The 12,009-nt window shown below is 38.9% G+C and overlaps 1 protein-coding gene across 3 annotated transcripts in view; it reads left to right on the plus strand.

The window, feature by feature from the left end:
* The window catches only part of Asb7 (ankyrin repeat and SOCS box containing 7), a 40,886-nt gene that overhangs the window by 18,973 nt on the left and 9,904 nt on the right, over window positions 1–12,009 (plus strand). For all 3 annotated transcript variants that reach the window (XM_029554305.1, XM_008849536.3, XM_008849537.3), the window contains one exon: window positions 6,794–7,399. In XM_029554305.1, the coding sequence (XP_029410165.1) occupies window positions 6,794–7,399 (606 nt within the window). The remainder of the gene's footprint in view (window positions 1–6,793; window positions 7,400–12,009) is intronic.

Raw genomic sequence — 12,009 nt, forward strand, 5'->3', positions numbered from 1 at the left:
TAATTAGTAGAGGTGATAAACATTACCACTGAAATCTACCCAGTGACTTTATAGACATACACAGGTGCCAAGGATCCGAGTGCAACCGATTATGACTAGTAATAATCAGATAAATACAGATTAGAGACACATGCACCAACATCTGTGTTATTAGCAAAAGCAATGAGTCTTTCTGTAAGAAACAGTATATTTTAAAATGAAAGGGAGATCTTTTTTTAAAGGTTAAAAACTCATTCAATTTTATGTCTTAGAGGGCTTATACTGAGTTCAGTATTGTATGACTGTAATAATTCAACAGCAAACCTAAAAATTTTATAGCCACTCTTGAAAGAGATGTATCTTTGCTCTGGAAACTGTTAATGAGTATGTTAAAGCTGTAATGAAATGCTTCTTCTAAAAAAAAAAAATAGTAGATGCTTTTGCCCACTATACCTCTTAATGTTTACTTAATTGTATTGATAACTAAATTCTATTAATTTATTCCAAGGATATACTCTTAAAAGCAGGAAATATTGTCTCTATAAAAATGCCACACTTTTATGTTTGTTTTCTCATTTCATCACTAACAGTGGCACAAAACAAGGTGTTTGGAACCATTATTTGGTTTAAAATATATAAAATGTATGCCAGTGAGAGCACAGCACAAGAGGAAGGAAGGGGACTATATTGAAGTTGTTTATATGCTACTAGAATTAAACCAAGAGTAAAGTAGAAATGAAATAATAAAGAGGAAAATAGAAGTCGGTGTAATGGAAGGGGGTGGGGAAAATGGGTAGCTGGTTTAAAAAATTGGTGGAACTAAAAAGTAAAAAGTGATTCGTTGAAAAGACCAGTAAGATTGAAACTCTCAAGTCAGGCTGATAAAGAAAATGAGAAAAGACATAACCAGTTTCAAGAATAGAAATAGTGACACTACTACAGACCCTGTAGACATTAAAAAGACAAGCCATGTGGTGAGCTTTTCATGCCATTTAGAAGAATCAGATCCCATAAAAGACACAAATCACCAAAACTGAGCCATGAGAAAAAATAGAATAATTTAATCACTGCATATAGATTTAAAAAACTGAGTTATTAAAATTTTCCACCAGGAAAGCTGCAGACCCAGATGGCTTCACTCTTGGGTTATTTTATGTATTACTGGAAAAGATGGCTCCACTCTTGGGTTACTTTATGTATTACTGGAACATAATCCTGTACAGATTCTTTGGGAAAATAGAGGAAGGAGCGCTTCCTACCTCACTAGGTGACACAGCCTGAGTTCCCCTGCTATGAAACCAAAGACATGGGCAGAAAAGAAAGCTGTAGACAGTAGCCTTTATGGCAGTAGATAGATTGTTGACCAAATACTAGCAAATCTGATCCACCAGTACACATTTAAAAGGTTATTACAGTGTGGTTAAGTAGCATTTATCGCAGGAATTCAGGTTTAGCATCCACAAATGTGAGTCATTTGCCACCTAATAGAATAAAATATAAATACCAAATGGTCATTTTTAGTTCCTGTGGCAATACTACCCAATCAAGGTAAAGAGTGAGTGAGAGAGAAAGTTGTTTCCAAACAAGAAAGGGGTTTTATGGGGCTGAAGAGATGGCTCAGCAGTTAAAAGCACTTTCTACTCTTGCAGAGGACCTAGGTTTTGTTCCCAGCACCCACTTAGCAGCTCACAATAGTCAGTAACTCCAGTTCTCAGGGATGTGATGCCCTGTTTCCTTATTTTTGCTAGCACTGCATGCACATGGTGCACTGACATGCAGGCAAGCACTCATACACATAAAATACAAATAATGTTTTTTAAAGAGATTTATCAGAAGCTACAGCTTTCTTAAAACTCAGTTCTGAGCTACTAAGTGTTTTCTAAGATCAGGAGCAAAACAAGGGTGTATGTGCTTTTGCTGTTTTTATACAGCATTCTAGTGTAGGTTCTAGCCATTGGAGTAAAAGAACAATAAATAAATTGGCAAGGAGCAAATAAAATTGTCTTGGATCAGTAAGATGGCTCAGCAGGTAAAAGCACTTGCTGTAAAGTCTTATGACTTGAATTCAATTCCTGGAACCCATGGTGGAAAGAAAAAATTGGCTTCTGAAAGTTGACCTCTGACTTCCATACACATGTTGTGGCACATGTGCCTTATCCCCCATGTCATACATACACACACAATAATGATAAAGTAAAAAAAAAAAATCTAAAAAAAAACCCAAAAGAATATGGGTAAAGCTGTTTTAATTGTGCATATAAATTTTTTAATCTACAGAAATGTATATCACAGGACTCAGTTTCTGTCATCAGCTAATATTTGGAAAGTGAAGTTGCAGTTCATAATGGCAACAGTTTTAAATTTTAGTAATGATTTTAATGAAAGAAGTTAGAACTTGCATATTGAAGCATTGCTGAGGTGAACTAAGGAGGACCTGACTAGAGAAGACAATATGCTCATTATATGAGGAACTAGTACTTAGTGATCATCATTAGTATTTAGATGAGCTTGCCGTCTTTAAAGTCAGTGAAGTTCTAGTAAAAAATAGAGGAAGCTTGTGTAAAGAAACTAATCTGATTCTAAAATTTGTCAGCCAAAATATTTTTTTTTAAAGATTGGAGAACTTAGACTGCCTGGTACCAAACATAGTATAAAAGTACAGTAGTTAAAACAGTCTGGAATTGGCATATGGAAAGACTTGTTTTGTTTCATTTGTTTTTCCTGAGGTACTGGGGTTGGACTGAGGGTCTTGTGCATGTTTAGTAAGCACTCTACCACTAAGCTACATCTCCAGCCCTTGGTTTGAGATAGGGTTTCTGCTGTGTAGTTCAATCACAATTCTCCATCCTCCTGCCTTACTTCTTGAGTGTGGTGATTACAGGTGTGTTCCACCACATCCAGCTAGAAAGCATTTTAGATCAATGGAACAAGACAGTTCAGATATAAGACTGCACTTGTATGATAAATTGAATTTTAGCAAAGGCAGTAAAATAAACCATTGAGGAAAAATGTCTTCCTATTTTTTTTCGTGTGTGTGTGTGTGTGTGTGTGTGTGTGTTTGTGAAGTCTTTAATAAATGGTGCTAGAACAAATAGATAGCTATGTAGTAAATGATGGACCTTGACCTTACTTTATACCATATACAAATATTAGTAGATGATTGACCTAAATGCAAGGGTTTAAAGTTCAGAAGGTCTAGAAAAAGACAGTGTCATTGTCATGTTTTGTTAGACAAAGTTTTCTTTACTAGAACAGAAATCCAATAGACACTCTTAAGAGAAAAAAAATGATAATAGATTCAACCAAGAATAAAGGACTGGGCTGGGTATGGTGACACATGCCTTTAATCCCAGCACACTCATACTCAGGAGGCAGGAGGCAGAGACAGTCAAATCTCTGTGAGGTAGAGGCCAGCCTGATCTACATAGCGAGTTCTAGGCCAGCTTGGGCTACAGGGAGACCGTGTCTTGAAAAAGAACAAAAAAAGAGAAAGAATAAAGGATTGGGGTACAGGGGTGTAGAACTTGGGTGGTAGAGTGCTTGCCTAGCACGTGTGAAGCCCTTTGTTCTGTTTCTAGCACTGCAAAAATGAATGAATGAATGAATGAATGAATGAATAAATTTGGCTTATATACAGAATATACAAAAAGAAATTTAGGACTCAGTAATGAGATATCCCAACAAAAATGAATAAACTATAAATAGTGATGGTGCCAAGGTGTGGAACAATAGAAGCTCTGATAAATTGCTGGTGGGAATATAAAACGGTATAGCCACTTAGAAATTGTCAGTCTGGCTTTCAGTCAGGTAGAAACACAACCATATTTTGGTATGCTGTGCTGTGAAACAAAGCAGTGAGTTTTGATATAACTAGCTGTATGAATTTCAGAAATGTCACGCTAAGTGAAGTGAGTCAAACACAAAAATCTGCCTATGAACCCTTTGCTGTAAAATTCTAGAAAAAGCAAAGTTTTGTTTTTGCTGATGAGTGGTTTGTTTGCCCGTGTCCCAGAGTTCAGAGAGGAAATCAGTTGCAAAGAGACATGAAGGCAGTCAGGGGTGATGGAGATATTCTGCACATTGACTGTTCTAGTTGTTCTGACTATATATACACATTCTCAGAACTTATCAAGTTGTACACTTAAATGAGTAAATTTTACTTCAGCTCAATAAAGCTTTTAGAACACAAAGAAGCCATATTCAATACGGAAATGTTTCTTTGGTTTTGTTTTTTAAAAAAGTGAATTTTTTATGTATTTAAATTAGATTATGCTGCATTTTGTTTAAAATGGGCACCCATCTGGTGAGGGACAGAATAATAACCTTGGTGAGGTAGTCGTTTTAGACAGTATTCAGGGAAGTCTTTTCAGTTGAGACATTTGAGCAGACATAGATGAGATCAGTTAAATAAATTCAGGAGAAGATTTTGCTTGTTGTGCACATTTCTTGCTGAACTTTTGTCTGGGTGTTCTTTAGTTTCCATTGATACTACAAATGAGATGGTCTTATTTTTTTCTTATTGTATTGCATTGGCTAACACTAATCCTGTAATTACACTTTGTTTTCATCCTTGTATGTTTTATTATGTCATTTGACATTACTTTCTTGAGGACAGTAACTGGAGTTTTGGGGAGTTTCGTTGTTGCTTAGTTTTGTTTTGCATTGTTACCCTGCAGCTCTCTGCTCTATGCTTTGCTCCCGGGTTCAGTTAATTCATTTAAATGATTTTTACTGAGACCAGTCAGGTTATTGCTGTGTGTGTTAATCTGTGTATTTCCTTAGTTCAGTACAGCACCAGAATGTAAATAGAACCTTAAAAGGACCTTCCGTGTAAACCAAAAATGCCAGAGCAACTTCATGTAGCAGAGTTTTAATGTTACTGTCAAACAGAACGATTGTAGGATGCAGATAAGGGTGTTGGCCGACACCTTTAAAGGCTCCCTGTGTGGATGAAGGGTAGAAGTGAAAGTATTCTTAAATTTCACCGACAGATCAAGAGGGGTTATCTGGAAACAGGTGGTTAGGTACAGATTAGAGACGCATGCTGTTTTAGTGGGGCTTTTCTATTTGAATAGGAGCGAATCTTAGCTCTCCTGTCTGTCTTTACTTCATCTATTTTATATTTATTATTTTTGATTATGTGTGTATATATGTGTGTCTTGAGTGTGGGTTTTAACATGCGTGTGCAGTGCCTGAAGAGGCCAGAAGGGGGCGTCAAGTCCCCTGGAACTGGAGTTAAAGACAATTATGAGCTGGCTGGCGTGGGTGCTGGGAACTGAACTGAGGTTCTCTGGAAAAGGAGCAAGTTCTCTTAACAGCTGAGCCACCTCTCCATTTTAGATAAAGCAGGGTCTGTAGAAACAGAATGGCCTAAGAGCTCTGTCATGTCAAAGTGAAAAATGGCTAGATTGCATTCAGATTCCTCCAGTAGATGGCAGCAGGATGCTTTGCTGCAGCGTGGCCTCCCTTTTAATGTTGCATAGTAAATAAGTCCTGGGATTTGAGTTATCTGGTACGGATATTTTCATCTCTATAGACAGGTAAGTGATACTGCCATTGTTGACTGTCATTTTATATTAAATGTTTTGAGAAACTCAAATAATTTATAGGTCTTATTTGTTAATAACTGTTTGACATTTTCACCTTCAGCAGCAGCATTAATATTTCAAGGTATCATTTTCTGCCTCACAGCCTTTTGTAAGAGAACTCAGCTGTTATATTCTAGAACTAAATAAAATTTTATTCAGCAGTACATGAATATCTAATCCTGTAACTTTGGCCGCATTTTGTGTGTGTGAAAAACATTGTATTACTGTTCTTTCTCTTTCATAAACAACCCAAAAGATAAGTTTTGTAAGAAGAAATAATTTAATACTAATAGTTAGATCTGACCAGTTTATCTTTCACTTTGGTTGGCTAACTTCCAGGAAGCGGTCTCCACACTGTGAGGGAAGTAGCTCTTGTCCCTGTTCTGCCCACTGCTCAAGGATGTCTGTGGGGTGTGCGCTGCAAAACACTGACCTTTGACGTCATGAAAAGGCTGGAGCTAGTGACAAAAGTCTGTGGCTTGAAAAGCAGATTATTTTTGCAGATCCCCCTCATACACACATACCCAGAGATCTGTTCATTTAAAATTTTTTGAAAATTGTTTTTTAAAAATGTTTATACAGTGCTGAAGTTTCTCCCAATTTTTCACATGATGTACTACTTAAGTCTTATAAACTCCTAGGACCATGTAAAACTAAAACCTCAGTCATGTTTTATTCTATGCAAGCATGATTTATCAAGATCACCTCACGTCTCACATGCTTTGAAATTTTCATGACCACAGGAAAAGTTTTTTTTTTTTTAACTTCAACCTAGTATAGCCTAAAACAGGCCCTGCAGATGATAATCATACATCTAGTTCAGAGCAGAGGATGTTGCCGCATGTACTACCCTTTAAGACCAAATAAATTTAAAAAATTGAAAACCAAAGATATATGAAATGGCACAAGGTAAGAAAGCTGAGCAGCCAAAGGCACTTGGTTAACTTAGCAAGAGGGGTGTGGTAAGGTGAACCCTGCTGTTGGTGTCTGTCTTTTAAACTCTGGCAGTCTGTCTCCTTTTGTTGACTTGGGTTTGATAACTTCCCACTAGGACTTATTTTCCACTGAAATGAAATTTCTCCTAAACTGAGGGGAAAAGTCCTTGATGTTGTTTATAGTTTTTAATCCCCCACACTTTGTATGAGAGCTGGCTAAAACGTGCTGTACCCTGCTAGAGTTGCTTTGCCTTAGCAGCCACTGATGTTTTCATTTTGGTTTAACTTTAGCTGATCCCACGGTTAAGGACTTAATCGGAGGCTTCACTGCTCTTCATTACGCAGCCATGCACGGCCGGGCCCGAATTGCACGCCTGATGTTAGAATCCGAATATAGGAGTGACATTATTAATGCAAAAAGCAATGATGGCTGGACTCCCCTCCATGTGGCTGCCCACTACGGTAGGGACTCATTTGTCCGGCTCCTTCTGGAGTTCAAGGCTGAGGTCGACCCGCTCAGTGATAAAGGTACAACGCCACTCCAGCTAGCCATCATCCGAGAGAGGTCAAGCTGTGTGAAAATCCTCCTGGACCACAACGCCAACATCGACATTCAAAACGGCTTCCTGCTGCGATACGCTGTGATCAAAAGCAATCATTCTTACTGCCGAATGTTCCTGCAGAGAGGGGCAGACACAAACTTGGGGCGCCTAGAAGATGGACAAACTCCTTTACACTTGTCTGCCCTTCGTGATGATGTGCTATGTGCACGGATGTTGTATAACTATGGAGCGGACACGAACACAAGGAACTATGAAGGTCAGACCCCACTGGCTGTTTCAATAAGTATTTCAGGAAGTAGTCGGCCGTGTTTGGATTTCTTACAAGAAGTTACAAGTATGTAATATAAACTACTACTATTCATCTTTTTTTCTTAATTCACACCTTTTGAGTAGTTTAAGATATTTTTGTCAAATGAGATGACTAAACATTAATCGTTCTTATAAGCCCTGCCTGGTAAGTAATACTCATTCTTCCAAAACCCTTCCAAAACTTTACAAGAAGTGAACTGTGAAGGGCAGAGGAAATAACAGAATATTTTTCAAGATGAATGAAGTTCTGTGTTACAACAGGTAATTCTTACTGGTCGAAACAACATTCTTTTGAGGTTTGTGTAGAATTCAGATGGAGGAATTAGGAGGAGGATTTGGGATTTAGATTTCTTAGCTCTGGGAATGTTCTAGATTCTGTCCTTGACAAGTTCCCTTTTTAATTAATTGTGGTTCTGCTTTGGGTGAGCCACATGAAACTGAATGCCAGTACTACTTACTTAGACATACCATTAATGGAGGTTAAGGATCCTAGAAACTATTATAAGAAAACATTTGTTAGCTGTAGGAAATTGGGTGCTAGGGCCCAGGGCCACTGTGACTTTCAATGGTATCTGACTCATTTCACTGAGACACTTCTCTTTACACCTGCAAGTGTGACCCGGTGAATATAGAAACATTGTTCTCTGGCTTGTTTTCTGATGGAAGTATTAGTTTGTGTGGATTTAGCTACCCTCCCCTGTCTATCTTCCCTGTGCCTGGCCAGGTAACACATACCAGAGGTTAACACATAGAGGTAAGGTCTGTAAGCAATGTTGATTTGCTATCTGCTGTCCTTTCCAGTGACTGCTTTTCTCCATGCTGGTTTTAAATTGCAGGAGCATTGGCTCTTGACTATGGTATTTATGAGAAGACAGTTTTAGTTTTAGGTGTAAAATTTGAAAGTCGGGGGCAGTAGAGCTAATAAATGCAATGGACAGTAGAGAGAACGTGGAGGCCCGATCAGTGACAGGTCAAAATGATTGTGAGGATGACAGCAGCAGATTCCTAAGGAGATAAACCAACCCTGGTCCCAGGGCCTAGGCTAGAACTTGAGAGAAGCAAGTGAGGTGCCTGGGGTGCTTCCTCTCAGAGCCCTGCAAGGCTGAATGTCATTAGGTGGAACTATTTGTACATAATGTATGGAGCTAATAGGATTCTGGGTGTTCTAGCCTGTGGGGTTGGGTTCCAGTTCTCAAAGATGGAATACAAAAGATCTAGGAATGTTTGCCCAGTTCAAAAGAGAAACTTAACATCTGTGCACAAGACAAGGGTAAGCACAAGAAAATAATGTTAAAGAAGTGCAATTTTATAATTTTGTGAAAATACTTAAGTACAGCCAAACCTGAGGAGGATGGTTAAATAATGGAACCCATCAAGAGAATTGGATTAAGAGTTTAGCTGAGATTTCTGTTCTCATTATCTCCTCTCCCCATAATGTAAACTCCTCTAGTTAACCTGTAGACCTACAGACCTATTCAGAATATGAGATCTTTTAAGAAACAGAAATCGCATGAGAGGGCTTAACCTCAGGTAGTGACTCGCAAGAACTTTTACATAAAAAAGATGAGATTTTAATGAATTCATACCTGGAATTTTGTTGAAAGAGAAATAGTACAGACTGTGTAATTTGGCCAGTAACCTACCTGGCAATGCCAAGCACAGATTACAGACATAACTAGATAAGCAGCTGCTGCACTTCACCCGGCTACTTCTGCAAGTGAAAAGAAAGGACTAAAAAGAGCTGGCATCTGATTGTGGTGGTATACACCTGTAATCTCGCACTCAGGAGACTGAGATTGGAGACTCTTGGGTTCCAGGCTAGCCTGGACTACACAGTAATGGGCTACAGTAAAAAGATCCAATTCTCCAAAAATACAAAATTAATAAAGAGCTGGTAGCTTTCAGTGGCTTGTGCAGATGTTATGGAAATAGGGGAAAGTTTTTTGAAACACATTCCAGTCAGAGCTGAGAGAGCACTTGGCTGCCTGCTAAAGAATGCCTCCTGCATGAGATGGCTTCTGTGATTGATTGGCAAGACCCTGTGTAGAAAAACCGCCATGGTGTGCTGACTACCTAGAAAGACCTTTGGTTGTAAGTGGTACCACTTAATGTAGGAGAGGGGCATGTTCAGAAGGCACAGAGGCAAAACTGGGCACAAGCACATAGAGTCAGGGCTTTTGAAGGGTCAACTGGTCACCTGATCCTCATTTTACCAGTGACACCCACATTTGTGCTGTATGTGGGAACTTTACCTCTGCAGCGCTTCATTAAGGCATTAGTTAAGATTTTCCTACTGCTGCCCAATGTTTTCATTAGGTTTAAATGAATAACCATAGTTACTTTAAATTCTCTGGCTTAGCGGTAATTGCAACAGCTGTGTCATATCTAAGTCTGGTTCTGATGCTAGCTTTGTCTCTTTGGCCAGAACTTTTTTCTTGCCTTTTAGCATGCTACATAAGTTTGTTGTTTTTGTTTTGTTTTAAATGAAGGCAGGCATAATATAAAGAGTAATAGGAACTCAAGTACAGAGGCTTTTTTTTTTTCCTCTCCCCTGTTCTGACTCTTGAGATAAGGTCTTGTTATATAGTTCTGTCTGGGCCAGAAATTGCTGTGTAGAACCAGGCTGTCCTCGAACCTGCAGAAGATTCTCTTCCCTCTGTGCTGGGATTACAGGTGTGAGCTACCACACCCAACTTCTGAATAGCCTTTGATGTTAGGCTTTCTATTAATCTGGCTAGGAGTTGGGCTATATACTTATTTTCTATAATTTCAGGTACCTAATGTTCAGACTTCTCCTGTGCCCTTGTTTTTCCTCCACCCCTACCCTCATTCCCTGGACTTTGGACTTAGGTGTTTTATCTCTTCCAGTCCCAGAAAGCTAGAGAGGAAGGCTAGTGGAGGCTCCAGCCTAAGAAATGTCCATTCCCTGGTCAAGTTCTTTGCTTTGAACACACTCTTAAGCCCTCACCCCGTAGATCTGTTAACTCTTTGAAACAATGAGGGAGTTTGGACCAACGATCCCTTTCTTCTAAAATTTCTTGCTAGTAGCTACTTTTAAAGGCAATAGTTTCTAATTCATTATGGTTTTTAAAAAGAAAAGAAAGTCCTGTAAAACTGTGTTCTCATAGTATGAACTTCCAGGAGTCCTCAGGACTGCTCTGGGTGCCCATCAAGTCCAAACTTGCATAGCAGTACCAAGGAACATGTCTTTTTCACCATGGTGACTTTTGCACTAAAAGCTATAAAGGGAAAACTGCTTCCGGGTTAGCTTGACAGACAGCACAGCTAGTGTGGTACTGATGATTGCTGTTTTCTTCACCATCAGACACCTCAATGAAAATATACTTCAACCCATTTATGAAGGTCTTTCACAAAGCAGTAAACACAATTGAATTACTTTGAAATTACTTTTATTGATGACTGAAATGAGAAGTGTCTGACTTGAGCTGCCTTAGCAGCTTTTGTCATTGAATAGAACCGATTTTACTTGAAAGATTGACTGACAGTCAAACTATAGGCTTTTAATCATGGGTACTTGATAGGTTTTTTTTCTTGAAAATGAACAGAGTTCACTTGTCATTTAAGGAAATAAGGAAAACGACTGACAGGATTGAAGACCAGTCAGACTTTGAGCTGTGAGGATGCTAGTGCACTGTATATTCCAAATGACTAATTTATAATTATAATTTATAATTAATGAATGACTATGTGTATGAACAAAAGATCCAATGAGAGTTCAGTGTACACCAATAGATTATAATACGAAAGTACAGAAAGTTCATTAATTATAGTTTCAGATTCTTTATCACAACTGACCCTTAAGAAACCACTTGTTCAGGTTGGAGAGGTGGCTCAGCGGTTAAGAGCACTGGCTGCTCTTGCTGAGAACTCAGGTTAAGATTCCCAGCACCCACATGGCAGCTAACAACCATCAACTCCAGTTCCAGGAGATCTGACACCCTCTTCTCACCTCCGTAGGCATTGTGCAACACGAGTGCACATATATGTTCAGGTAATACTCTCATACATATAAAATAAAATAGTTTTAAAAATAAAAAAACCTGCTTGTCCGGGCTGAGGCAGTGACTCAGTTCATAAAGTGCTTGCCAAGCAAGCATGAGGACCTGGGTTTGGATCCCCAGCATCCATGTAAAACAGTCAGGCATCATGGCACACTCCTGTAATCCCAGAGCTAGGGGAGCAGAGACAGGATGATCCCTAGGACTTGCTGGCCAGGCAGTTTAACCAATTGGTGAGCAGGAAGACCTGGTCTCAGAAATAAGGTAAAAAGGTCATTGAAGATGGCATTGTTTTGACCTCTGGGCTCCCCACACACATGCACCCACACATGTGCATACACATAAATCAAATTTCAAAAAAAGAAGCCACTGGTCTGGTTTTCAGAGGGTATCATAAAGATCCAAGGTTATCTGGAAAAATCTGTTCCTTCTCTTCCCAGCAGCATTTCTTAGTGAAGCTAGAGTTCTGCAGGTACTGCAGTCAAGGCAGCCATTGAAGATGAAGTGCAGAGCAGATTGAAAGCCAGGTGTTAGAACTGCAGAGAGGTAGAAACAGGGTTGTTGGTCTCAGTCTTTCTTGTTGTTTTGAAAAGCAGCTTTGTTTTTTTTTTTTTTT

This window comes from Nannospalax galili, unplaced genomic scaffold, assembly GCF_000622305.1.
Source record: "Nannospalax galili isolate Female #2095 unplaced genomic scaffold, S.galili_v1.0 scaffold124, whole genome shotgun sequence".
Lineage (NCBI taxonomy): Eukaryota > Metazoa > Chordata > Mammalia > Rodentia > Spalacidae > Nannospalax > Nannospalax galili.